The 25,749-nt window shown below is 36.8% G+C and overlaps 1 protein-coding gene across 5 annotated transcripts in view; it reads left to right on the forward strand.

Annotated features, from left to right (window-relative positions):
- The window catches only part of COL12A1 (collagen type XII alpha 1 chain), a 99,824-nt gene that overhangs the window by 18,000 nt on the left and 56,075 nt on the right, over positions 1-25,749 (forward strand). For all 5 annotated transcript variants that reach the window (XM_031610772.2, XM_090136136.1, XM_031610773.2 and 2 more), the window contains exons 11-22: positions 1,132-1,404; positions 3,057-3,329; positions 4,283-4,555; positions 14,856-15,125; positions 17,009-17,275; positions 19,432-19,624; positions 20,321-20,442; positions 23,144-23,293; positions 23,377-23,496; positions 24,060-24,224; positions 24,413-24,559; positions 25,188-25,327. In XM_031610772.2, coding sequence (XP_031466632.2) covers positions 1,132-1,404; positions 3,057-3,329; positions 4,283-4,555; positions 14,856-15,125; positions 17,009-17,275; positions 19,432-19,624; positions 20,321-20,442; positions 23,144-23,293; positions 23,377-23,496; positions 24,060-24,224; positions 24,413-24,559; positions 25,188-25,327 — 2,393 coding nt within the window. The remainder of the gene's footprint in view (positions 1-1,131; positions 1,405-3,056; positions 3,330-4,282; positions 4,556-14,855; positions 15,126-17,008; positions 17,276-19,431; positions 19,625-20,320; positions 20,443-23,143; positions 23,294-23,376; positions 23,497-24,059; positions 24,225-24,412; positions 24,560-25,187; positions 25,328-25,749) is intronic.

Consider the following 25,749-nt stretch of genomic DNA (forward strand, 5'->3'; position numbering starts at 1 on the left):
TTTCCTTCGTAAGTGCTTAGAAACTTCTCAGTGTAGCTTCAGCTAAGTCTCGAGTAAAACAGTTATTTAGTAAAGTTCATTCTTTAGCTGTTCAAAGTGAAGTAGCTAATCAGAGCTTGCGTTCTAGAATTTTAAAGGCAATGGAGAAATGTAGGCATCTTCGGAAAGTGATTTGATTAATTTTTATGACAAGATGAACATTCCTAAGAAACTGCCCTTCTGTCTTCCCCAGCTGTAAAGAAGATGGGCTTAAAACAAGGCAAAATAAGACAGCTAATGCTAGGTGACATTAATCTCATTCTAACTATAAAGTCTGAAATAAAGCAGGACATGAAAGTCTTCACATGTATCCGTACTTGGCAAGCTTGGATACTGTTTACTATTAAAAAAAAAATATCTAAATTCTAGCTTTTGTTCAGCTAAAGTTACTTAGGATTAGTTTCACTTGCGGTGTCCCTGCTTATGTTTATTAGAACACTAATGTTGAATAGTCCCCAGCATTGAAAACTCCACTTTCTTTAAAAATAAGCCTTTTGTTTCAGGATAGCTTTGAGGAACAAACCAGCAAAGCAGCCTTTGTTTTAGAGGGCTCACGCAGTCTTAACATCCCCACTGTTAGGCTGACTAGGCCTACCAAAACAAGCCCAGGATGTCAGGTTTGTGTTTGTGCCTCATGTCAAGTTCCTTGTTTCCCCTTTGACTCAATTCCTGAAAAAATACTGGGATTTATTTTGTCCTATTTCTAATCTACGTTAAAAAAACAAACAAGCAACAAAAACCTGTAGGATTCTTAGTTCCCACTGAGGGCAAAGTGTTACTGCTGTTCGTGAGACATGTAGAAGAGAGAACCCAGCTTGATTATCACATTCTTTCTTAAATTTTCCAAAGTACTTTTATTTTAGGTGAACTGTTCTCATTTGATCTAGAAATCACCAAACTGGTGCTTCTACTCATTGTTGTATAATTTGAGAGTTACTAGATATAGTATCCGTTGCATGTACAACAAAATATCTCGTTCATTAGAATAAGTTGAATGATCAAGGGATATTTTTCACTGATTTTAGAGATTATATGTTAAAAATATAGATTCTAGCAAGTATATCTTAGCTGCACGTTTTCATTTCCTCACAGCTTACGTTCCTGCAAAGAACATGGTCTTTTCTGATGTAACATCTGACAGTTTCAAAGTGAGCTGGTCTGCAGCTGGATCTGAAGTTCTGTCATATCTCATTAAGTATAAAGTAGCGATTGGTGGAGATGAATTCATTGTTTCAGTACCAGCTTCAAGTACTAGCTCAGTTCTCACTAACTTGCTGCCTGAGACTACTTATGCAGTCAGTGTGATTGCTGAATATGAAGATGGCGATGGCCCTCCTTTGGATGGAGAGGAAACCACCTTAGAAGGTAGGCTTATTTTGTTCTCTGATGTAAAAGAATCAAATTCCAATGAATAGTTCCAATAAAAATGTGCTTCACTGAGAGAATGTGTATATGGGAAACAACCAGCAAGGGCTGAGAAGCTGTACTGTTACATGAGATGAGAATACACGTTATTGTCTCTGAGTGTGTTTAGTAAAGATACAAAATGCCAACAAATTATCAATGTTGGATTGTTAAGATTGGATTTTATTTTTCCTGAAAATTGGATGGATGCTTGTTTTCTTTGCAGTGGCCTATTTTTTAATAAAGTGTTGTGCTGTAAATAATAAATTCACTGGCATATATTAGTCCTAGTAGTCATAGTATGACTGATGCAGGAATGTGTGCATATTGAGTTTAATGCCTTTAAGTCAAGCATGTACCTATGTAATTTTCTGTGTCTACATCTTCAGCTCACATTAACAGAAATTCCATTCTATATACCATAGGCTTGGAGGGTTTATGTTCAGCTGTTTTTCATCAGAACCTAATGGATCTGATCCAATAATTCTTACTGATTCAAAACTTCCATTGATGTCAGTGTGACTTTGTAATCAATAGCTGTGAATGTAAGCATGGCAGCTGTACTTCATTTTCTTGACAGAGTTGCTAAGATGCATTTCCACTGATTTAAAGGAGAAGGATCACAGTAACTTCTATTTTTTATTCCAGTAGTTAGATACTCAGTCTAGTCTAAACCATGTTTTTTGTTTTTTTTTTTAATATTAATCCACTCTGTTTCCTTATTCCATGCTGTCATTAGTGACCTTTGATGAGCAAAAGAAGCAGCAGCATGGAAATTTTTTAATTGCATTTTCCTCTTAGGTTTGATGTAAATACACATTTATAAAATTGCTTAGTTTGGATGGCAAGTTTGGAAGATACAGATTTTGCTGTTGGTGTGCATATTTCCATGACTATACCAATCCGAATGTTTTTGCCACACAGAACTCTTTCCTTTTCCAAGACAAATTCTTCGCTGATAGAATATGTGACTTGTGAGTGTAAGGAAATGGAATAACTTGAATAAAAATAATCAGTGTTCTCATGTTGCAATTGATACATTTTAATGAAGTCTTAACATGTCTGAAAAGACTGAGTTCCATAATCACGTAAAGGTCAGCAGCTCTCCAGGCAGATCTGCTCCATGCAGAAAATTGGTCCTGATAGCTCTCTTGACAACTACCACTGATTTAAGTCTCGTGAATAATTTTAAATAGAGTGTTGTATTTCTGATCAGTAAAATAAATTCTTCTCTTTAGGAGTGTTAATTGCTCCACTTCTAATAGGTCTGCAACTGAACACTAAAGAACAGTGCTTTAGCATACCTTGTTTGCTGAATTATACTTTAGATAGCAAATGATAAAAATTAAAACTTGTCTGAAGGAAAATGCTAGCAACTTGCATTGCACTAGATTTTATTGTACGTTGGGATAGACAAGTTCTGCTTTTACGTGTCCACCTCATTGGTATGAAATGACATACGGATTATAGACTTATCTTTTGTCAAGGACTAGACTAAGTTAAATGGCTCACACCACAGTTTTTAATAGCTTCTGGAATAACAAGTCAATTATTGTATTTGAGATTGCACCTTACAAATGATATGTGCTTTTTTTTCCCCTTCTTTTTAACAGTTAAAGGTGCTCCTCGAAACTTAAGGATAACAGATGAAACCACTGATAGCTTTATAGTTGGCTGGACTCCAGCTCCAGGAAATGTTCTAAGGTACAGACTTGTGTATAGACCACTTACTGGAGGAGAAAGGAGGCAGGTGACTGTCTCAGCAAACGAAAGATCGACTACTCTGCAGAACTTGATTCCAGATACAAGATATGAAGTGTCTGTTATTGCTGAGTATCAGTCTGGGCCCGGCAATGCGCTGAATGGATATGCAAAAACTGATGAAGGTACATGATCAATGCTATGAATATAGTATGCTTGAGAAAACTTTACTGTGTGTTGACATTCACACTGAAAAGAGAATAACCTCTATTGACTATAAATATTATCTCATATGAGCAAAGAATTACAAAATTACTGAAATCTCACTGAGAGGTGTTAGATATTCAGTGCCAATAGAATTTATCAAAACCAATATTTGCTTTTCAAATACAGTATATTGAACCTCCAGAACCAACTCTGGCAAGGTAATTTGGGCGAAGAGTCTACATTTGTGATTACTTAATTTTCCACACGACTGTGTGGTCAGCAATACTAATTATGTTTATTTTCACGCCCAGTCTGTGCTTCTGAATGGGAAGCAAGGAACAAATGAAGCATATAATTTACTAAAGTTATCACTGTACCCCTAACTTTGGCTTAGGCATAACATTTATGGTCTTTTAACAAGTGTCATGCTGTCATGCATTATTAAACAAATTCCCAAGAGTACAGAGACATGAATGTCTTGATCATTGGTGAAGCTTCATTGAGATTTTAATTTATTAGATGCCAGAAGAGCTAAAGTCAAAAAGAAATCTTTAGATAAACATAAGGTATTAATTTCGCATGTCATTGCTGATCTTTGACTTGATTCTGCAGTCAGTGACCTCAGCATGGATCTTGGTGTGTTGAAGCTGAGCACATGTTCAAGTGCTAGAATGTATAAGTGCTCAAGGATTGAGTCTGTAGTTTTCTAGAGAAACAAAAAGAATCAAAACAGCTTTATTGGGCATTTTTGCACTGAGTTGAATAGAGAATTGTACAATCTTGATTATGATAAAATTATAATATAGCAGTGTTAGTGTAGGCTAATCAGGAATTATTTTCTTCAGCATGAAAATCTATTTTGTGGTAACTTGAAAACTAAACCAAAAAATGAGGTTTGCTTCAATTTCTTTCAATGTCTTTTGTTGAGCAGTCCGGGGAAATCCAAGAAATCTGAGAGTTTCTGATGCTACAACATCAACAATGAAGCTGTCTTGGAGTGCTGCTCCTGGCAAAGTGCAACAGTACTTTATAACTTACACACCAGTTGCGGGAGGTGAAACTAAGGAATTGACTGTGAAAGGTGACACTACATCTAAAGTGCTGAAAGGTTTAGATGAAGCCACTAGGTATACATTGACTGTGTCTGCCTTGTATGCCTCTGGAGCCGGAGAAGCCCTTTCTGGAGAGGGAGAAACACTCGAAGGTAACTATTGTTTTCATACAGTTATTCATTTGTATGGATTTTTTTAAGATGTCTTAAAATGTATTATCTTTCTGAGATTTCTGCAGAAGTAAACATGTAAAAGAAAAGTAGGTAAAAAGAAATTCACCAGGGATCTCCTTATGTGGATTTACCAAAACTACTGTTAAAATATCTCATCCTTTTGAAAATCTATAGGGTTTCTTCTGTTCTGAGACTGAAAGATGTTCAGGAACCATTTTTGTATTAGAGTCACACTTCTTGTCTACACAGAGGAATAAAGAAATAGACCTTGCTTCTAACTAAGGAGTAAGAACCTGGAGTTGAGCATTAGCAGGATGCTGGCAAGCCCTAAATCAGAGCCAGAGACTTATAAGGAGGGGAGGCTGCTCTCATTCTACTTTCAAGTGGAGAATTTCCCAGACTTGGTCCTTGTGAGCATTCTCAACGTCATCTGTTAATTGTCAGGGGATAGGGAAGGCTGCCTCTTAAACCATGAAAGGAAGTGGGACTCTGCTCTGCGCTGGCCAGGTATGTATTGCTAAAACCTGGTATTTCAGCTCTCTAGGCACGGTACTTGAAAACATCTTATACATGATTTACATGGAATTAAGATTCCTTCACTGACACTAATGAATTTGTAGTAACAATATACTTGACTCTCAGTTTCTCTTTTTCTTTATGGCACAAGTTTAAAAACAAATCAGGAAACCTACTTGAAAAAAAAAAAAGTCAGTTCCAATTCGGGCTCTTAATTGAATGCTGAAGTTTGCAGCATGGAATCTCTAGGATTCTTCTGTGATTAATGAAAAAAGACAGATATGTTCAGTAGGCAGGTAGTCCATCTGAGATCTCATTTTCCCTTCAAAGGAACGTTCCTCCATCCATTGACTATAAAAGGAGCAGTGAGTTAAGCTCTAGTCCCCCAGTACCACCACCTACACATCAGACAACCCAACCCCCTACTTTCTGTCATGGCTGCACCCTGTCTCAGTGAATCAGGCACCTTGTCAGGCCTATTTCTTAATATGGAGCTCTGGAGTGAGCAGCTGTGTTTTGAGTTCATGAAATAAACTTAGCTTTTTAATCTGTCATAAGGTTTGAACAACAGGAAAGTCTTTCAATTCATTGCCTAGAGCTTCAGTTAAGATCTAGTCTAAAAAAAAATAAAGAAAGAAAACAATGGATGAAATACAGCAGAATTGAAAAAAACAGCACCATCAGAAAAACAGAATTGAGTCTCCAGTGAAGACTGTAATGTCCTTTCAGCCCTCTCTCCTGCAGGAGGGCTCTGATTCTCATGTAGACTTCTTACAGACTGCTGCAGTAAATTGCTGATAAGAACAAAAAAAAAAAAACAACTTGAAAACTGGTTAAAGAGTCAAGGAAGTTAAAAGGATAGCCGTTTGTAGTTGAGTAATAGTTTTTAGACATCCAGATGGAGTTTGAAATGGATGTTACACCTTAGAAGGATGTGTGCCTTCCTACGTGCAACTTAACTGCATCATTTTCTATCAATTCCTCAGTCGGGAAAAAGTCAAATTAAAAATTACGCATGCCATTTAAAAAGGTATGGCTTAAACAAATATTCCTTGAACATCCAGCTGAGTTGGAAAACCTTGTCACTGCTGTTCCAGAAAATGTTAGTTTTTGTATTTGAACTATTAAGTATTTCTTGGTTAAATAAATTGTTAGTAAGAGCAAATACAGACTCCAGCAATTATTTAGTGATCAAATAAAGGAATACAAATTTCTTTTTGCATAGCAGTAGAGACCTAAGTTATAATCACAGAATCATAGAATAGCTTGAGTTTGAAAAGTCTTAAAGCCCATGCAGTTCCAACCCCCTGCAGTGGGCAAGGCTGCCCACCACCAGCTCAGCTGCCCAGGGCCCCATCCAAACCTGGCCTTGAGCACCACATTTTCTGGGGCACCCACAGCCTTTTGGCGACTCTGCTAGGGCCTCACCATCCTCTCAGTGAAAAAATTTCTCCCTAACATCTACTAGATTAAATAAATTAATTAGATTTAGAGAAGTTAGGTATGTTAATAAGATAAATAGAAAAATTAATAAGTAAATTAGATTTAGAAATCCTGGGGAGAGCTCTGGAAGGATCAAGTGTTCCTGATGGACTATCCACCTCACATTTCAGCATACTTGCAGTTTCACAGAAGAATAAAAATATTTGAAGTAGGCCAGTAGTCTTTGGATGCTGTCAATAGATATTCTACAAGACTGTCAAACTAATGGTATGAAAGTAGGTACTGTTAAAATACCTATAGGATAGTATGTCACTGTATGATTCTTACCGTACTGGAGGATACAAAGACAAAACTTGTGAGGAAAATCAGACAACTAAGAGTGAATGGATTGGCATTTTGTGAACCAAAAGATAACATCCAAACTTTAAAGCTTAATACAGGAATTCAGTTGAAAATAGAAATCATGTTGCCTATGAAGCTAAGACAAATATGATGGGACTCTGCTGAAAAGTTATTCAGGTCAGTGAGCTGACTACTTGACTAATCATTAGCTGAAATAACTTGTCTGACTGAGGCTGGGAATTGGACAGATCTTAACTCCTGGAGAAATAAACTTATCAACAGTAATGACAAAAAATCTGTGAAAGGAAGCATAAAAAAGCGTTTAGTATTTTGGTTGGTTTTTCCGTGAGCCATAGCATTTAAAAAACAAAATAGCGAGGTAAGTTTTTCATTGCCAATAGCACTGAAGTACTGAGTACTTGGGTATTTTCCTGTATCAGGAATCCCAGTGGAGCTTACTTAATGTCTTCACCATATGAATTCTCTCCAAAGCCATTCAGTGAGATGCCATAGTTGCTGGCTACTTCAGTTTGTCATCATACCAGGAGCTAGGGCTGAGATCGCTTTTCAAACTGGAACACTTGTGAATCTCTCATATTGACGTGTAGTCTAAGAGAAGTCAGTTTGAGCTCTGTGAACATTTCAGCACTAACAGCAAAGTGAGAATAGAGGATACAGTAGCTAGCGTATAGTAAAGTGGCAGGAAATGAAAAATCCAAACTCTCAGATGTTTGTGGAATTTTAGTGAATCACTAAATAGTCCCCTGTGATTAAGGGTGTAGACAAACATTCTTACTGCCTTCAGTAATGATTTATTTTGCTCTGCATGTAGTAAGAGAACTCACATGGGCAGTTACTTTATATCAGTTGCAAGAGTAGCCTTCAGCAGAGAGAGAAAACCTGACTCTTACAGTTGATAATTTTTTAAACTGCTCTAATATGATTTGCAAGAACATGTCTGCCTACGGATTCGGCGAAGGTCCTTCAGTAACATATGCTACCTCCAAAGTGTTGAGGAGCAGTTATTAGTTGCTCTTGGAAGTTCCTCCATTTCCTCTTCTTTGCCCTACATGGCAATTTGTCAATGCTTTCAGGTGATTTTTCTTCAGGATACCCAGTCAAGTCAATCCACGCAAACCCAGCATTGTTTGTAGTTTATATTATTTACCAGCTGTGTTCTCTATTTCTCTTTTCATTTTTCTTTTGTACTAAGCATACCCTTGCCCTTACTGTTTCTCCACATAAAAGCAAGAGGGCAAATAGGCCTCCAAGAAACTGTAGATAATGCTCTCTGTAAACTGTTTGCTGTCTGTTCCAGCACGAAGACATGCAAAAGGATCAGAATTTTTTAAAATGTGGATAGACAATGCCATAATGGACAATTAAGCAAATAAGTAATAAGAAATTGAGGGTGCTGTTCCATACCATACAAGTATTCAGAGAGAATAAGTTTACTTCTTCTTTGTCCTAGGGTAGTGGGAAAAGAAAACCATTTTTTTACTTCTCTCTTAAAAGTAAAAAACACTGTGCTTTCCTTCAGTAAGACTTCAGGAAACTTAGAGTACCCTGATCTTTCCTACAGCCTCTTTGAATCACTGGCTGACTTTGTCTGCAGTTATGAAGTAACCACCCAGAGGTGATAATTCTGGAGCTTTATATTTCATACTGCAGTAAACATAACTGCACGTGTAAAAAATGTGCTGTAGAAAGCTCCACTTTTATACCTGTTCTTTCAAAATTGCATGGTGATCCATCACTGGACAGCTGTGGTTGGAGCCCTTCTATAAAGGTGCCATGGAAAAAATTTCCTCAGACACATTTTGTTGGCTGACATTCCTTCCAGCTCACAAAGATATTGAAACTGCGGAAGTAAATTATATCAGTGCAGGCTGCCATTTGCCATTTGATGGAGCAAGGCTTGTGACAACATGGGGAACTAAACAAATTAGTAATCATCATTGTATTTGATGGTAATTGTTAAATAATGAAGAATAAGCAAGAAAATACCCAGAAGAAAGCCTTAGAGAAAACTTTCCCTCCTATTGCCAAACACCCCAAAACAATCCATTTGGTTTTCAGGTTATTTGGGATGTGTGATCTTACCCAAATTGTCTTAAGCCAGAAATAAAGTGCAATGATAAACATGGTGACAGCAGTGCGTGTAAGTGCTGAGCGTTTTGTGAGAGCTACTGTTTTTCTAATTTTTTCTTTTCTTTTTTTTTTTAAATCTGGGAGAGGCAGTTGCAAATCTGACAAGAATTTCATTTTCTGCCCAAAGGCTTTCTGTCAGATGAAAAGAACATACTGTACGTTAGCTGCTAAATACATTAACTTAAATTATTTGCAGTTATTTTAAAGAAAAACAAAGTCACTGTTAGATTAAGCAACCTACACAGAAATGTTTAAACATCATGAACGTCTGAAAAGTTTGAAAGTTGTTGATCAATTTTTATGAGTGCCCCACCTTCCTGACACCAATATTTCAAACTATTTTTACCTGAATCAGTGAAGATTCTATCCTAGTAACACTTCTGGTGGCTCTTTTAAAATAAGTGAGACTGCTAGTCTACATTAGCAGAAATGTCAGTGCATTTTCTTTACTTCATTTGTGCACTTCAGAATTACCAAAACACAGCATAGTTTATTGTATTTGGATGATAAATTTCATACAGTTATGTCACAGTCTGTAACCCTTTAGAATGTTTGTGTTTGAGTGATGTAGTGCCCAGTCCAGCCATCCTGTTTGATGGGTGGCTCTTTGTGCTGTGAGAATTGAGCTCTACTGAAACAGTGCATTAGAGACAAAAGTTGTCATTATGTAGCTTTTAGTTATATAGTTTTAGTTATAAGTTATTTTCTGCTGTGTACATTTCTTAGAGACTAGTATTGAGGACTTTGGTGGAATAGGGATCCAGTTTTTGTTCTTGTTTTTCAGAAAATGAATAGTGGCTCTTTGGTAAATAAGTGATTTGCTTTTGCTGTTTCTATAGAAACATAAAAATGCTTTAGAAATGAATGACCTCCTACAGGCAGAATAGTACAAATTCAAGTGACATTTTCTTACAATGAGGTTCTCAGCGTATCACAGAGACTTTGCGTAAAGTTCAAACTGCGTAGTTCTTCCATCCTGAAAGAAACAAGAACTCAGTGTCTCCAGGAGATACAGTGCTGCATCATGCATTTTTTACAATTATACATTCCAAGATTTCTGGATCTGACATTTGAAACCAACATTTGTTAAGCTTTGGAAAATTATCTTAGGTTTACGTAGCAAACTTAATATTCACCAGAAAAAAAAATCAACACGGAAAGGCTGGAAGAATTACAAAAAAGTGTTCCTACACATTTGAGGCTGGCATGAACTAACTGTTGGAAAAATAGGTAAAATACTAAAAGGACTAACTGTGACTTTCTGATGGCTTTTGCCTAGAGTGTGGACTTCAGTATTCTGAACAAAAAGAGTCTCTCTTTTGAGTCAGGACCCTCTTGGTTTCACCTTCTCAAACTTTTACATTCCCAGTAACAGAAGAGAAAGATTTGCTCTAACAATGTCAAGTTTGTTTTGTGTAGCAAGTCCTTCAGGACTTTCTTCCGCACTAGATCCACATCCTGTCTCAGATTGCCAGTGCTGGAGGGCTGATACTCCTGGAGTAAGCAACTTCTTTGTGGCTTCTATGGAAGAATGCCAACTAATTGTAGTACCTTCTCCAGTGCTGAGGAGAATTTGGCAACTTGAGTCAACCTGAACATGATTCTGGCACAGTCTCATTTGATGTGTGCCCTTGGGTGCTCTGCTGCAGTGCCCTATCCTGCTGATTTATCGGGATTCTCCTGATAAATCTCACTGTATGCCATAAAAAATTGGTATACGTCTCAGTAGAAGAATGCTCCTTTATTTAGCTGATTTGACTTTTTAGGATGTTGACATAGATCAGTTCTCTGTTCAACTTAAATTAAACAATGGTTTGCATGATGTTTACAACTTAATTTTGAAAGCTAGCGTTAAGAATATGTGCAGAAAATTGTTTAAACTTTGGGCCCAAACTGCCTGTACAGCTCGTACTGAAATCAGCTGGAGTTGTATAAATGTTTCTGAAGGGAAAGGGCATTTCAATAAAGCCGTTGGATTTTTATGAATGCTGACATTTTAATATTAGCTGATTCACACGGCCTTGTATTCAACAACAATGGTGATTGCTAGAGAGCTGTGGGAAGCAAGCCAAGCAGACACAGGGAAACTTAAATATTATATTGTGTCTCTGGCATACTGTAGTGGAAAAACTTAATATGGAAACTGGACATTGCAAAGGTCCATAACTGGGTGTAAAAGCACTTGTCTGAAAGTTACCAACTTAATTTTTGAGAGTGTGCCTGCCTGGAGTGATGGTAGGGATGAACTGTTACTGTAAAAAGATGGTAGCTCTGAGCTAAGTACCACTGAGGAGAATCTGGATGGCCTTAAGCAAGTGACTGTCTAGCTTCCTCACTCAGGGGTTTTAAGTTTCAGGCTAAGAGAGTTGGGGTTATTCAGCCTGTAGAAAAGAAGGCTCTGGGGGAACCCTATAGCAGTCTTCCAGTACCTGAATGGGGCCTACAGGAAAGCTGGGGAGGGACATTTTACAAGGGCAGGCAGTGAGAGGATGAGGGGAAATGGCCTTAAACCGGAAGAGGGTAGATTTAGTCTAGATACAAGGAAGAAATTATTCACTGTGAGGATGGATGGTGAGACACTGGAACAGGTTGCCCACAGAAGTGGGTATGCCCTCCCTGGATGTGTTTGAGACCAGGCTGGATGGGACTTTGAACAACATGATCTAGAGGAAGATGTCTTTGCCCATAGTGTGGGGGTTGGAACTAGATGGTCTGCTTTTCCATCTTGTTTAAAGACATAGCTGAGAAGCAGATGTGAAACAAGCATTTCTGAACAAGTGTAGCAATGAACAGAACAACTGCTTCAGTATTATAGTAGCAGATTTAAAAGATTTGAAAAAGCAAAAATAAAACACAATGTATCTAGATATTTTATTTCAATCCAGTGGAAAAATGCTTCATAGGTCTGCTTGTATGTCTTCTAGTCACTAAATTATACTACTGTATTGTGGAGTGTGAATGCATTTCTTGAGTCTTAGTATAGCAGCTTAGATAATACTTGATGGAATCCTAATAATTTTAGACTTACAGTTGAACTCCATCTCAAATACAGCTGCTCCCCTCATACAAAAACACTTGTGGGCGATTCTGTTGAAACAGAACAAAGCCGTCTGTGAACTTCCACCTCACACACGAGGTGCAAATCAAGTTAGTGTGTTATGTTAAATAAATGTTCTCAGTTGCAGCGTAACATATAAAAAGTCTAATTTCCCTTAGTAGGTAAGTTGTCTTGTCAGCAGTTTCCAACTATTTGAAGTCAGAATTTTCCATTTAGATCTGGTGGTTTGGTAGGAATCCCAATCCCTTTTCCCTCTCTTACCTTGCCTTATAAAAAAGGCATTTAGTTCCAAAGGGTATTTTCTTCAAAACTTACACGTTACAGTAACTGGTGTGCATTACGGACCATTCCAAACATATTATTTTCCCCTGTTGTTTAATGACCTCAATAATGACTTAATCAATAACGGTTTTAAATATGTGGTTATTTTTGCAGTGTTTCCAATGTATATCATTAACTGCAGTGTCCAAGAGTAGACTTAGAAAAAATTGTGCTGTGGTAGCAGATACTTTAATACTGAAATCATGTTGTGGCAGAGCCTTGTTTTAAAGTAGCCAAAATAAAGTAACTTGTATATTTATATTACATTAAAATATGGAAAGAAAGGTTTTTATTGTGAGCCATCTGTGCATTCTACCAAGTTAAGTTTTCCATATTTTTTCCATTTGGATTGCCTTAATATTTTTTTTTTATTATATGAAAAAAAGCCAAGATTTGGGAGTAGAAGCTTAAGAGCAGACAGAAAAATTGGTGTAATTTACTTCTGAAGGCAAATCCTTTTTTCAGGCTTCCAGGAAAATCGGTCTTTGGAGTTTAGATTCTGTCCTGGCTTTAATTTAACACAGTTACTGAATTCAGTGAAATAGCACAAAGCATGAGCTGAATTGAATCTTCTCACTGTACTTTTTCATTATACGCAACTGCTATTTTTGTAAAATGGTAAACTATTGAACTTGACCAAAATCCCTGTATCTTAGCCTGTTTTTCAAGAGAAGATACCATAAAGAGTGGTAATTTATATCGTGAAGCTAAAATGTGACTTGAAGAATAAAACTGTAATACTGTGTTAGGATGGAAAAAGAATTAACTTCAGAAAAAAACTTGATGGGATGTTCCATGGCTGTGAATTAAGATGGAAAAAAGAAACCCTGCAGCACAAAGGAATTATTTAACATGCTCTGTTAACTATGTTTGAAAGAGTCAGCTGGGTGATTGGAATGGTATCCTCTGATTCTGTAATCTGTATAACTGATGATTCTTACTGTACCATCATTTTTGCCTTCCAAAAAATTGATATTAATTTCCATTTATCATTAAGCCACATGGGATTCACTGGTTTCAGTTTTAATGAGGTTGTGCTGACAATACAATAATTGCAGTATTTATATATATATATATATATATATATATATATTTATAGTTATAGTTATATAAAGTGAAGCCTTTGTATAGTAGCCCTGTTTTGTTCCTGCGGGTTCATGTTTGGAAGCATTGCAGATTTGTAGTGGAAGTGAAAGACATACGTGTACGAAAACTGAAAATCCAGTCTGTGGCTGTGAGTAACTTGTTGCTTTATCTTGAGCTGAAACTGCTTCAGACTTCTGAAGACAATGAGGTCTGTGCTTGCAATGAGATTAAGCAGTGGAAAGGTATTGAATTTCTCTGTGTTCAAAGAATTTTAAATCTGGTCCTGTAGTTACTCTGGTATAATTTAGGGATATAATTTTATCACTGCAGGTTAAACTTAGCTGCGATGCTGTGAGGCCACCTCAAGTGTTTAGGTCTTCTCATTAAGCAGTCTCTCAGAAATGTTGGGTACAGTGAAAGAAATCACAGAGAACATATACTGAAGAGCCAACTCCTTCTGTGCGTGTATGGATCTGGTTTTGTAGATTCCTTTTGCAGATTTTGCAACAGTGAGGCCATTGCATTAAAACCAACAGTCAGTACTCCTTTCCTGCCTCAAAAGCCAGAAATAGGAAAATTGAACATATGTTATAAACGTATGTTAAACATTAAGCAGAGGTACTCCTTTTACTGTACCACTTCAGACCAATGAACTCCATTTTTAAGCACGATTCAGTCATCAAGCTGACAACTGGATTTCATAGACTAACGAGCTGTTTCCTTCATTCCAAGCTGGCTGAACGAAGTATAGTGAGGGGAAAAAGAGGTACAAATGGAAAGATGGTGATTATTTTCTTCTCTGATGTAAATGCACTGCAAATTAGTTGTTAACAGATAAAATGAAATAGGCAATAGATCTAGTAAGCAGTACTCATGGAGACAAGGATAGTAATACTAAAAAATGAGGTTGCCAGAGAATTTGAATGGACTATTTAACTCTGTTTAAAGTCTTCTTTATTTACCCCTTTCCACCAAAAAAAAATTACATATTGAAGGGTGAAGATGAATGAATGAAGGAAAATTATTTCATTGACAGTTAAAAAGTGCTCAAATGAACTGCAGCACGTATAAGCACTTGCTTCATTTTAAGTTTTTGTTCAGTATAATTTTTATTTTGCAAGTTCTAAAGCATAACCGTATAGTATGGGATAGATTATTCACATCTTAAAGTTAACTTTCAGCATTTTGTTGGATAAAACCATCAGTTTTCTCCTGGAACTACAGGTGTGTATTATTTGAACTAGTGTAGATGAGAAAAAAAAGTTTGATTCTGCTCTTATGATCATTTTAGTTTTCCACTTCTACTCTGCTAACTGTAGCTTTTTGTATTTTAGTGACAGTTTGTTGTGGTCTTCCTTGCAGAACGTGGTTCGCCTCGCAATTTGATTACTACAGACATAACTGACACTACGGTTGGGTTATCGTGGACACCAGCTCCAGGAGCAGTTAATAATTATAGGATAGTGTGGAAATCACTTTATGATGATACAATGGGAGAGAAGAGAGTCCCTGGAAATATGGTGGATGCAGTGCTGGATGGCTTGGAGCCAGAGACTAAGTACAGGATTTCTGTATATGCAGCTTACAGCAGTGGAGAAGGAGATCCTGTAGAAGGAGAGGCCTTCACTGATGGTGAGCATACTACAGCATTACCACCATTTGTAACATTCTGTTCTTGATGAAATTATCATAATTTTAATGAAAATGAACCTCATTTATCTTCACTTTTGTTTACTGAACAGACCCCCAAAACAAAGTCCCTCACCAAATCAACTCTATCTTTTTGTTTGACTGTTAAAGAAGGAAAGTCTCTTCTATAACATGTAGGCTTCAGTTTAGCAAGAATTACCTCCAATCTGAGAAGTGATTTTGTCCATAAATTACTCTGAGGCCAGCTTATCATTTGTTTGAATCTTACTGTGACTACTGGAAATCAGCTGAAATACACGGTATGGACAGAGTAAGGAGGGAAGGCAAGGTAAATTCCTGCAGAATCAGTTATTCACCCAAAGTATTATATACTTGTCTAGCTGTATGTTGGACATTTTGTCCAGAGGGATGCTATGAGAAATAGTATTGAAAGCTTTGCTGAGATATAAAAATGTTACATAAACTGGCTTACCTTGGTTAACTAGATGGGTAGCTAGATCTTTGTTATTCTCCTTTCCCAAGGATCTTCTTTTTACTTATTTCCAAAACATTGTGCAGCGTCACTCAGAGCAGCTCAAGCTCCCCCTGCAGTATAGGCAAAATGAAATATCTTCAGAGATCAGGAATAGAACCATTAATTAGAGGAGCCAGAGTGAATGAATGGATGCACTGGGAGGATCAGCTTTGACGTTTCTCTTGTTGCCCGAGAGGTCCATGTGAAGGCAGAGTCTGAGGCAGTGCTCTGGGAAAGCATTGTGTATGCTTACCCATTTTTATATTCTTTCCTAGGTATGTTTTGAAAACTTTTGGAGGCAGGCTGCTGAGCTATGTCAGCCTTTAACCCAGTATAGCTGTTCTTAAGGTCTCACAAGAGCAGTGTTTGTTGCAATTGGTAAAAGTTGGTGCCTGAGACTCAAAGCAGACTGCTGTCACACATATTCCTTCATTCTTCAGGAGCAGCAGCATCCTTTCTTTACCAAGAAGGCAGTTTAGCCATATAATTTGTGGCTTCTTAGAATAAGTTTTTGCCTGAAGAAATGTACTACCTGGACTATCAACAGACTCAGACCCTAGTCTAACATTTCATCTTTCTGGTGCAAACACAGCCAGGACAGGATACTGTAGCCTGCAAAGCCTGTGTGATGAGATACTGACTGATTCTGGCATGCCAAGAAGGTTCTATTTTGCCAGAATCTAGATGGGTTATGCTGGCTGACTGGCAGTATTACATACCTTTCATTTTACTTCAGATCTTTCCTAATGTTTGTACTGTCTGAAAACTCTCTCTTAAAAGCTGAATGCTGCAATCTGCAGAAAAAATACCTTATTAGTCCTTGTCCTTATTTCAGCTTTAATATTGTCCTACAGTTAGTGGCGAGTAACTTTTCAATTACTTGGAAAATCTGTTAGTATGGTTTCCAACTCTCAAGAGTTTAGGCATATACCAGAGCCACATCAGATCTGTAAACTCGAAACTTAGAAAATTTTAACTTTGTAGATCATTTTGTTCATTAAAAAAGGGCTATTTAAATAATCAGTTTCACTTGAGACTTCTGAATCCATTAGTTACCAGATTACCAAAAAATGCTACTAAATAGAACTCCCCCCAGTTATGCTGTGTCATTGTGTAATCTATACTTTTTTTGTCTGTAATGGAAAATGAACTTGTATTTTTAGTCCATTACAATCATAAAAGAAATTAACAATGGCCTATGTGAGTTACCTCCGTTTCTCCCAATGAAATACCACAATTTTAATGAAAGTAAAAAATAATTTTAATAAAGCTGAATGCATTTTGTAGGATGCATTTGAACTTATCTTTATGTGAAAAAGTAAACATTTATCCGTATTTTTATACTGAAAAGTGTCACAAAGTGCCAGGACTGTGACAGTAGACAACGAGACAGAGAATACAATGAGAGTTTCATGGCAGCCCTCACCTGGGAAGGTCTTGTCTTACCGTGTGTACTACCGACCACGCAGTGGAGGAAGACAGATGTTTGGAAGAGTAAATGCTCCTGCCACAAGCATAGTGTTGAAGAGACTTAAGCCTCGAACTACGTATGACCTCAGTGTTGTTCCAATTTATGATTTTGGACAAGGAAAGTCAAGAAAAGCAGAAGGAACAACAGGTATGTATTACATGCTTATGCAGGGTTTGATAATCAAAGGTTTGTGCTGTAAACTGGCAATCACGATATATAGAGAACCTGTGGTGGTCACTGCCAAGATCATGAATTAATGGGCAAATTGAAAACAATACTAGAGGTGGAAAGGAGCATTTGATTTGTTGAAAGTTTTATTACAAGAGCTGAGCACAGGCAACTGCTATTATATTGAGTATATAAATGTGTGTATTCTGAATGAAAATACTGGACTTGCTTTGAAATGCTGTCACAGGAAGTTAAAGTGTTTTGTAAGGAAGACAGTATTTAATCAAGTGTTGTCAGTTTGTTTTATTATTATTATTTACATTTTTGGTTCAGAATATCAATTAAATAGCTACCTTACTTCCTGTTATCTAGAAGGCCATATTTTCTGTGGGAAACCTGAAGTTATTAAAAAAATCAGTAGCTGATTTTAGAGAGTCCTCAGTGGAAGTCTGACCTCAGAGACCACAACATTTTGGATAAGCAGTCTTTTATCTCAGAACCAGCAACTCTAAAATGTTCGTTAATTCCTGGTGAGAGGATTTTTTTTAGTTCAAAACAAAAATAATTTTCTACCCCCTGTTTAGTTTGTTTCTGATATTAGACTTTCATTTTGTATGCTAATGGTCTCTTGCTCTCCAGATCAAATCAAAGAGATCTAAACTATTACCAAAAGAGAAAAATTTCCAAGGTGTTTCTGCCTTTTTTGGGAAGAGGTAAACTGAGGTACACTGTAAATACTCCACATCATTCTCTAATCTTTGGACATATACCATATTGAATGGTGATGGGAAGCAAGAAACAAGTCTAGCAGTGGAGATAACAGCACCACATTTACTGCAGGAAGTCTTATTAAATTAGAATGCAACTGATGTAAAGCAGTTCCAAAAACTCGATCCACTCTTGACTAATGCCTACTTTTTCCATCTTCAAAATTATGTTGAATTAAATCTCAGATCATCCATCTTCTTTTGACTTTTCACATGCTCATCTTGATATAGATATGATGTGGTGCTTTAAGTGTAAATAACTGTGATGGCAATCACACTGAAAGCAAGTGGAATCTGAGTGATCCGGTTAGTTGAAGCTCCTGTGATATCATAGGTAACTATGCAAAGAGGCTGCATTTTTTTATTACAAGTGGGATTGTATCTATTTCTAGTTAGAAAATTACATAGGCACAGGGGTAGGAAAGCTACCCCCACTCCCAACCATTTTTTGTTTTGTTTTAGATTTTTCATTCCAAAGCTACTTCCTGGTTAATCTGATTCCCGTTTTTTGCAATTTTGAGATTACATTACTGTGCTATTTCTGATGTTGGAATGCACTTCAGATTTACACAGAACCAAAAATGAGGCAGGATCTAACAGTAGGCTTGTTAACCATTCTGCCTGTGTGTACTGACCTGTGCTGGGTAGCTATTAGGTGAAGTAGCTCTTGACCTCAAAACCTTAATCTGTTTGGCTGTCACTTGAGGAATTATTTTTTGGCATACTGCCATCCCTGTGGTTGGTGAAGTTATTTGAGCTGCCAAGCCCTGAGAGCAGAACCTTCTCTATGAAGGACTCTTGCCCAGTGCCTGGTCCTCTGGGACCTAGAGCTCTTGAGGATGAGGCAGTTTGATGGTGGTGGAGTGCAGGAAGAATATGACTTTTGCCTGCAGCAAACTCTGCTTTTCTGGTGTTGGTTTGAAAAAGCTGTTTACACTTCTCTCTTTCAGACGATGTGTTTTGTGTGCTCTTTGCCACATGAAAGAAATGTAGTAGTTTAATCTGATCATCTTTATCACAGAGAGAAGACTGATGGTATTTAGTCCACTTACTGTCAGCGTTCATTCTAAGATCAGCTGGATATTTAAGATGGGTGAAATAAATTGCTGTTTATCCTTCAATCTGTTATCTGGAGAGAGAGCCTTGATAACGAACTTGGCCTACACATCTGTTGTTTAGGTAGCTAAAATGAGCTGAAGTGTATCTCAGATTTAATATCTTGATTCTTGTCTCTATGTCAAAGGAAAGGCACAAAAAGCATGGAAATGCTGCTAATGTTGGATTTGCTGCATTTTTAAATAAAAGCATACTTGTTTGGTTTTTTTTGGAAGCAGGTCTGATTTAAATCCTTTTCTTCCATCCTTACAGCCTCTCCATTTAAGCCGCCTAGAAATTTGAGAACTTCTGATTCAACTATGTCCAGCTTCCGAGTAACCTGGGAGCCTGCCCCTGGGCGAGTGAAGGGGTACAAAGTAACTTTCCACCCTACTGAAGATGACAGGAATCTTGGAGAATTAATAGTGGGGCCCTATGATAGCACTGTGGTTTTGGAGGAACTTAGGTATGGATGATGATAATGATAATAATAGTTGATAATAGCTTAGGGTTTTGCTTAATTGCTATCTGGGATTGTAATACCTGTAAAAATCTACTGTAAATTAGGAATAACTTCTGTTAATATGCTATCAGGAATTAAAGGTGCGGTTTTTGAAAAGAACCTTCCAGGGCAGGTTCTGAGATTATTCACATCATTTTTCACGTTCTCACAGTAACTGAAAAAGGCAAAGATGTGGGCAGAAGTGTTATTATACATTTCACATATAAGAGTGTTAATGAGATGCTGGAGAAGACAGCTTGGATTTCTATAGTTTCTCCAAAAAGCCCTTACCTCATGTTAAAAAGAACCTAGTTTAGTTCTTGATTCATTTTATCAGAGGCCAGAATTTATAAAGGTGGCTTCAGAGCATGTCAAAGTCTGTTATGAGTTGTTTGCATATTAGACTTGTATACACATTAAAAATAGGATCATTAAAATAATTTTAAATTACTTGAACAAAAAAAGCTATTAATGTAAGTATAGAATCTTGAACCAGCTCTGAAATAGTGAAAATTTGCCTGTCTTGTTAAACAACTAGTCTGTGGGCTTCACATTTTAGCACTTTCTTTTCTGTGTAGTAAACTGATAAAGATTTCTTAAATGAAGTATCAGCATTATCCAGCCAAGTATCTTCAGTTACAATACATTTAATTATTGCAGGGCAGGAACTACCTATAAGGTAAATGTTTTTGGAATGTTTGATGGAGGAGAAAGCAACCCCCTGGTTGGACAAGAGATGACCACTCTTTCAGACACTACTACGGAGCCGTTTTTATCTAGAGGTAAACATGACTGAATCAGATAAAATGCTGTCTTGGCTTTTGGATAAAAGAGACTGAGAGTTTTCCAGCACTTCCTATTGTTTTTATGATGCACATAAATATTTATTCACAGGATTCAGTATACTCCCTAACCCGATGACATAACCTCTGATCTGAAATGACCTCTAAGTATGCCCCAGTTCATCTTTCTAGTCCTCTGCACCCTTTAGATGATCTTACAAAAATGATAATTCAGGCAACCCATGTTTTGCTGATTATTAAAAGCCATCTGCATCACATTTTCAAGCCATCCACATCTGTGTTGAATTACATAAGGTCAAATTCTTGAAGAGAAATCATTGCTCATCTACAGGGGTGTTCACAGGATTAGAACAAAGAATTTTAAGCAGATTTTTAGCCGTTTTCTTGTCCTTATATGGTCAATTCTCCATTGAAAACTAAGGTGGTATAATGGACAAAGATCTCATAGTTGGGGATGTCCCAGCATTACTGTGTAATGCTTAAGTTTATATGCAACACAACCATTATTTCATCACTTTTACTACAGAAGGAGAAGAGTTAGTACAGTAATGCAATTGCTGCTTGTTCTCTAGTGTATTCTTGAGATTATCTTCCTGTGTAGGTAAGCTTCCAAAGAAAACTTTAGTGGTTGGTATGACAGCAGCTCTCTTGATGTGGTTGATGGGTCTCTGTATGTTAACTGAATAGGTGTGGCCACTATACTTTCAATTAATACTGAGTGAAGAGAATTTCAGGGTTCAGTCCCCCTTCATGGAGACCATGAAATGCTTGTCTGCAGCAGGTCTTTGCTTCTTAATAGCCAAGAATACTTGCAGAAGTGAAGACCTCTCCTCTACTATTTTAAGATTTGTATAACCATCAGGGAGAATAGTTAATTTTATGAGGAGAAAGAAGCTAACTGCAAAGGCCTCTCAGAGTTGGAAAAAAAAAAAAAAAAGCTTTCTGACAGTTGACTTTGTTCTTCTCGCTTAACCTCTTTGAGTATGTGGAAATACTACCTTCATAGCATTTTTATTGACAACACTTTTAAAAACTTCTGAAGTTACTGCTGTCCCACTTGGTCTAATGCAAGAGTGTAGAACTAAGAAAAACTACATAGGAGGCCATCAATGACATTACAGTAAAGCTATAATAAGTCTGGCAGAAAAATAATTACACTGAGTGGTTCATTATTTTTTATTATGCCAGCTGTCATTTCTGTCCTGAATGTTATATTCTTTAAGCTAATTAGTTTTAGTAATGCATGGATTTTAGTCATGGTAAATGTGAAAAATGAATTTTATATCTGTGACTGCAAATGTAATAGTACGTTATTTATTAGTAGAAAGAGAAAAAAAAAATCAGCCTATGTGCCTTTGCTAGAATTTTTCATTCAGGGAACTTTGGTAGTTGGAAGAAAAATAAAATTCAGAATAATTTAACTTTTATACTGTACATTAAGCTTAATTTCTATATAAAAGTTATGCATGCAATTTTTTGAACTAACATTGTTTTACTTAAACTCTACTCCCAACTTATTTTATTGTCCTGACTAAAGACTAGATCTATATTTTCTATGCAGAAGAGGATCATGCTTTTAACCCCCAGGTACATGGAATAGTTATATTCATGAATCTGCAGTGTTGGATCAATTATGTGGAACATATATGAAATCACAATATCTTTCAACTGTGATGAGTGTGGCTGATTTTTCTCAATGGGATTTCTTCCATATAAAGACCAGAAGCTCTGATGGCAGGAAGCCAGAAAATTTGCAGCTGGTAACACAATCTACAAGAAAAGAGAGAGAGCGAGGATTTTTTTATTATTATTTTTATCATAATTATTATTTTTGAAATGGCGAAATGGCTGTGGATAAAATTGTTGTGTCTTTCTGCTCTGTATAAATATTTTGTGATTTTCCTTGTGATGAAAACATTATGATGCATATTTTATTCTGTAATTTGTAAATTGAAGATATCTGAAATAACTTCTTACCTTTTCAGAACACTGCGCCTTTATATAAGTGTGTGGTCTTGTCCCCCCTCTATCTCTTGTCTCTGTTTATGTGTACATGTCTTCTAAATTGTGATCTTTCTTTCTTATGCGTGTAAACTCCTATACCATCTGTGTTACTTTGTCTTTTGCCCCCAAAATTCAGAAATGCTATTTATTTGAAAGTGCTTGTAATATATGCTGTTAATTCCCTACTACATAGTTGAAAAATTGAGCAACAGTATAGCCATCCACAGTAGATTGAAATAATTATTATTTGTGTAATCTGATAATGCTCACTGCCATGCCAGTGACTAGCTCTGTAGTCTTACAAATCCTCTAAAGCAGTTCACAAAATCTCTGAAAGATGGCTATCAGTCATCTTATGAGACCAAAATAGATACTGAAATGACAATAGCGAAGAGCACAGGCCTTGGTATTTTAGAAGACTTACTTCTAAGAGGAAACATACATGAAGAAATGTATATAGCTTTTGCCGTGGAACTAGTGACTAGTGAGAATAACATTCACAAATAGGTCATACTTGGCAGAGTGCCAGTGAATAAAACTAGAGCTATTTTGGAAACTAATTCATGACATATGTCATATAAAAGAGGATGGGGAAAGAATGCTATCATGCTAAGGCTGTATTTTTCTGGTTGAAAGCTATCATACTAAGGCTGTACTTTTCTGGTTGACACGACAGGTTTAGAATGTCGAACCAGAGCAGAAGCTGATATCGTGCTACTGGTGGATGGCTCATGGAGTATCGGGAGGCCCAATTTTAAAACTGTCAGGAACTTCATTTCCCGTATTGTTGAAGTTTTTGATATTGGTCCTGACAAAGTACAGATTGGTAAGTCATCACATGTAGGAGGGAAAATGATGCATATTTGCTGCATGGACACATAATATCTGAGTAACAATGGCTTTTTCCAGGTCTTGCACAGTATAGTGGAGATCCCAGGACAGAATGGAATCTCAATGCTTACCGAACAAAAGAGGCTTTGTTAGAGGCAGTAACCAACTTACCATACAAAGGAGGCAATACTCTAACAGGTATGTCACACTGTGAGGATTTTCTTTAAGCTCCATAAAAAAAAAAAAGTTTCAGTAGCTGACCCTAGTATTGTTCAGTGAACTCAAATTAATCCATGATTAAAGAGCTCCACAGTTATCTTCAGTACATTTGGAATTGAACGTTCCTAGCACATGAACATGCGTTATCAGTGTAGGTCTCGATAAAGAGAGGATGGAAGATTGTAAGAAGATTGTAAGATTGAAGAACCAGATGAGTTTGGGTTTATGTTAAGCATATGAAAAGAAGAAAAGGCAGTTCCATATGACGATCGATGTGAAGACAAAGTGAGGTCCTAGAAGAGAGGCTAAAAGTGAGTCATATATAAGAGTAGTGCATAGAAGGTGTGATGTTAAAGATTTTCACGGGGCTGAAATAACGTCAGTTGCTAAGTGTAGATTATGAACTGTAACTAGATTGAGTCCTTGAAGAATTAACCTGTGGAATGATGTTGTCAGTGTGAAATCACTGGAATGAATGACTGGCCTTTACCAGTATGTTGAAACAGTTTATGGTGATAGTTACCCTCTTTGTATCATGCTAGGAATGGCCTTGGATTTCATCTTAAAAAACAACTTTAAACAAGATGCAGGCTTGAGGCCCAGAGCTCGCAAAATTGGTGTTCTCATTACTGATGGTAAATCACAAGATGATGTAGTCACCCCTTCAAGAAGACTCAGAGATGAGGGAGTGGAACTTTATGCAATTGGTAAGTATTATATGAAGAGGTAGCCTGTTCCAGCTCCCTCTCACCCCTCTGCTAAATATATAGGGAAGTGAATGCACATAAGTATTTAGAAGGAAATTCAATGAATGTGTTTAGGAACTCATGTTTATGGTGTTACGTTTCACGTCTGTCATTTATAACAAGTTTTATTTTCATGTCTTCTCTGTAAGGTATTAAAAACGCAGATGAAAATGAATTGAAGCAGATTGCAACTGATCCAGATGACATCCATGCCTACAATGTTGCAGATTTCTCCTTTCTGGCTAGCATTGTTGAGGATGTAACCACAAATCTGTGCAATAGTGTGAAAGGTCCAGGTACATCCCATTTTCAATCTAATTTGTCGTTTTCCCATTTATATGCTTGAGCTATTAATTCTTTTATATTACATGGAACATTGTGTAGCCCTGAGCTGTTTTTTCAGCTGCTAGTGTAAGGAATTTGTTCAGACCACCTAGACTACCCTGCAGGGGTTCTTCCTTTGCTCTTAACAATGACTGTCAAACCTAACACAGCATGACATGACTGGAAACGCCTGCTTTTTCCCATAGTCAGGAATTATGTTGCTAAGTGTGGCAAGATCTTTGAAGATACTCATCCAATAACAAAAATTCCAGCAATTCTTTTTAAGTATTAGTATATGACAGCTCAAAAGCAAAGGCTAGCATGGAAGAACAGTAGTGTTGAAAGGATAAGAAGGACAGAGAACTTGTTTGATTTGCTGAGAGCGTGATGATGAGCTATCTCTTTACTCAGTTGTTTTAAGTGTTCCTGAGGAAATAGAGAAGGAAGCAAATGCCCAAAACATTGTGGGTTGTTTTTTTTTTTGTTTTGTTTTTGTTGTTGTTACACAAGCAATATATTTTCGGTCATCTTATACCTTGTGTTTCAATTCCCGATGACATAAGATAAATTAATACATTTTTAACTTGTTTCCACTTGTAGGTGATCTGCCACCTCCTTCTAACCTAGTTATTTCAGAGGTAACACCTCGTTCTTTCAGACTGAGATGGAGTCCACCTCCAGAAAGTGTTGATAGATACCGAGTTGAATATTACCCTACCACTGGAGGTCCCCCTAAACAGGTTAGTACCAAATGTTCATCTCTGATGTCCATAATAACATCACATGGAAGTCATTTAGAATATCATTCTGAAGTCCTTATTCCTTATTAGGGTCTGTGTGTTATATAGCTGTAAATGAAAAAAGACTTCAAGGTCAAGGATATCATACTTCAGTAAATGATAAATAAAATGACATGAAGTAGGAGCATAAAGATGGCTTTATTAATCGTTAATCTAGAAGTAAAATGTATTTATTAAGAAGTTTATTGATATTTCCAGTAATTATTTTCTGTTCATATTCCATTATAATATATAGGTTTAAGTAAGACTATAGTAGAATTTCTTTGAGCATGCTCTCAGGTTTGCTTACTGTTCTTTTAATCCATTTTCTTGTTAATGGATACAAAAGATGCTGATATGAGTTGTGAAATGCAGTGCTTTGC

The sequence above is a fragment of the Phasianus colchicus genome, chromosome 2 (genome assembly GCF_987193195.1).
Source record: "Phasianus colchicus chromosome 2, bPhaCol1.hap1.1, whole genome shotgun sequence".
Taxonomy (NCBI): domain Eukaryota; kingdom Metazoa; phylum Chordata; class Aves; order Galliformes; family Phasianidae; genus Phasianus; species Phasianus colchicus.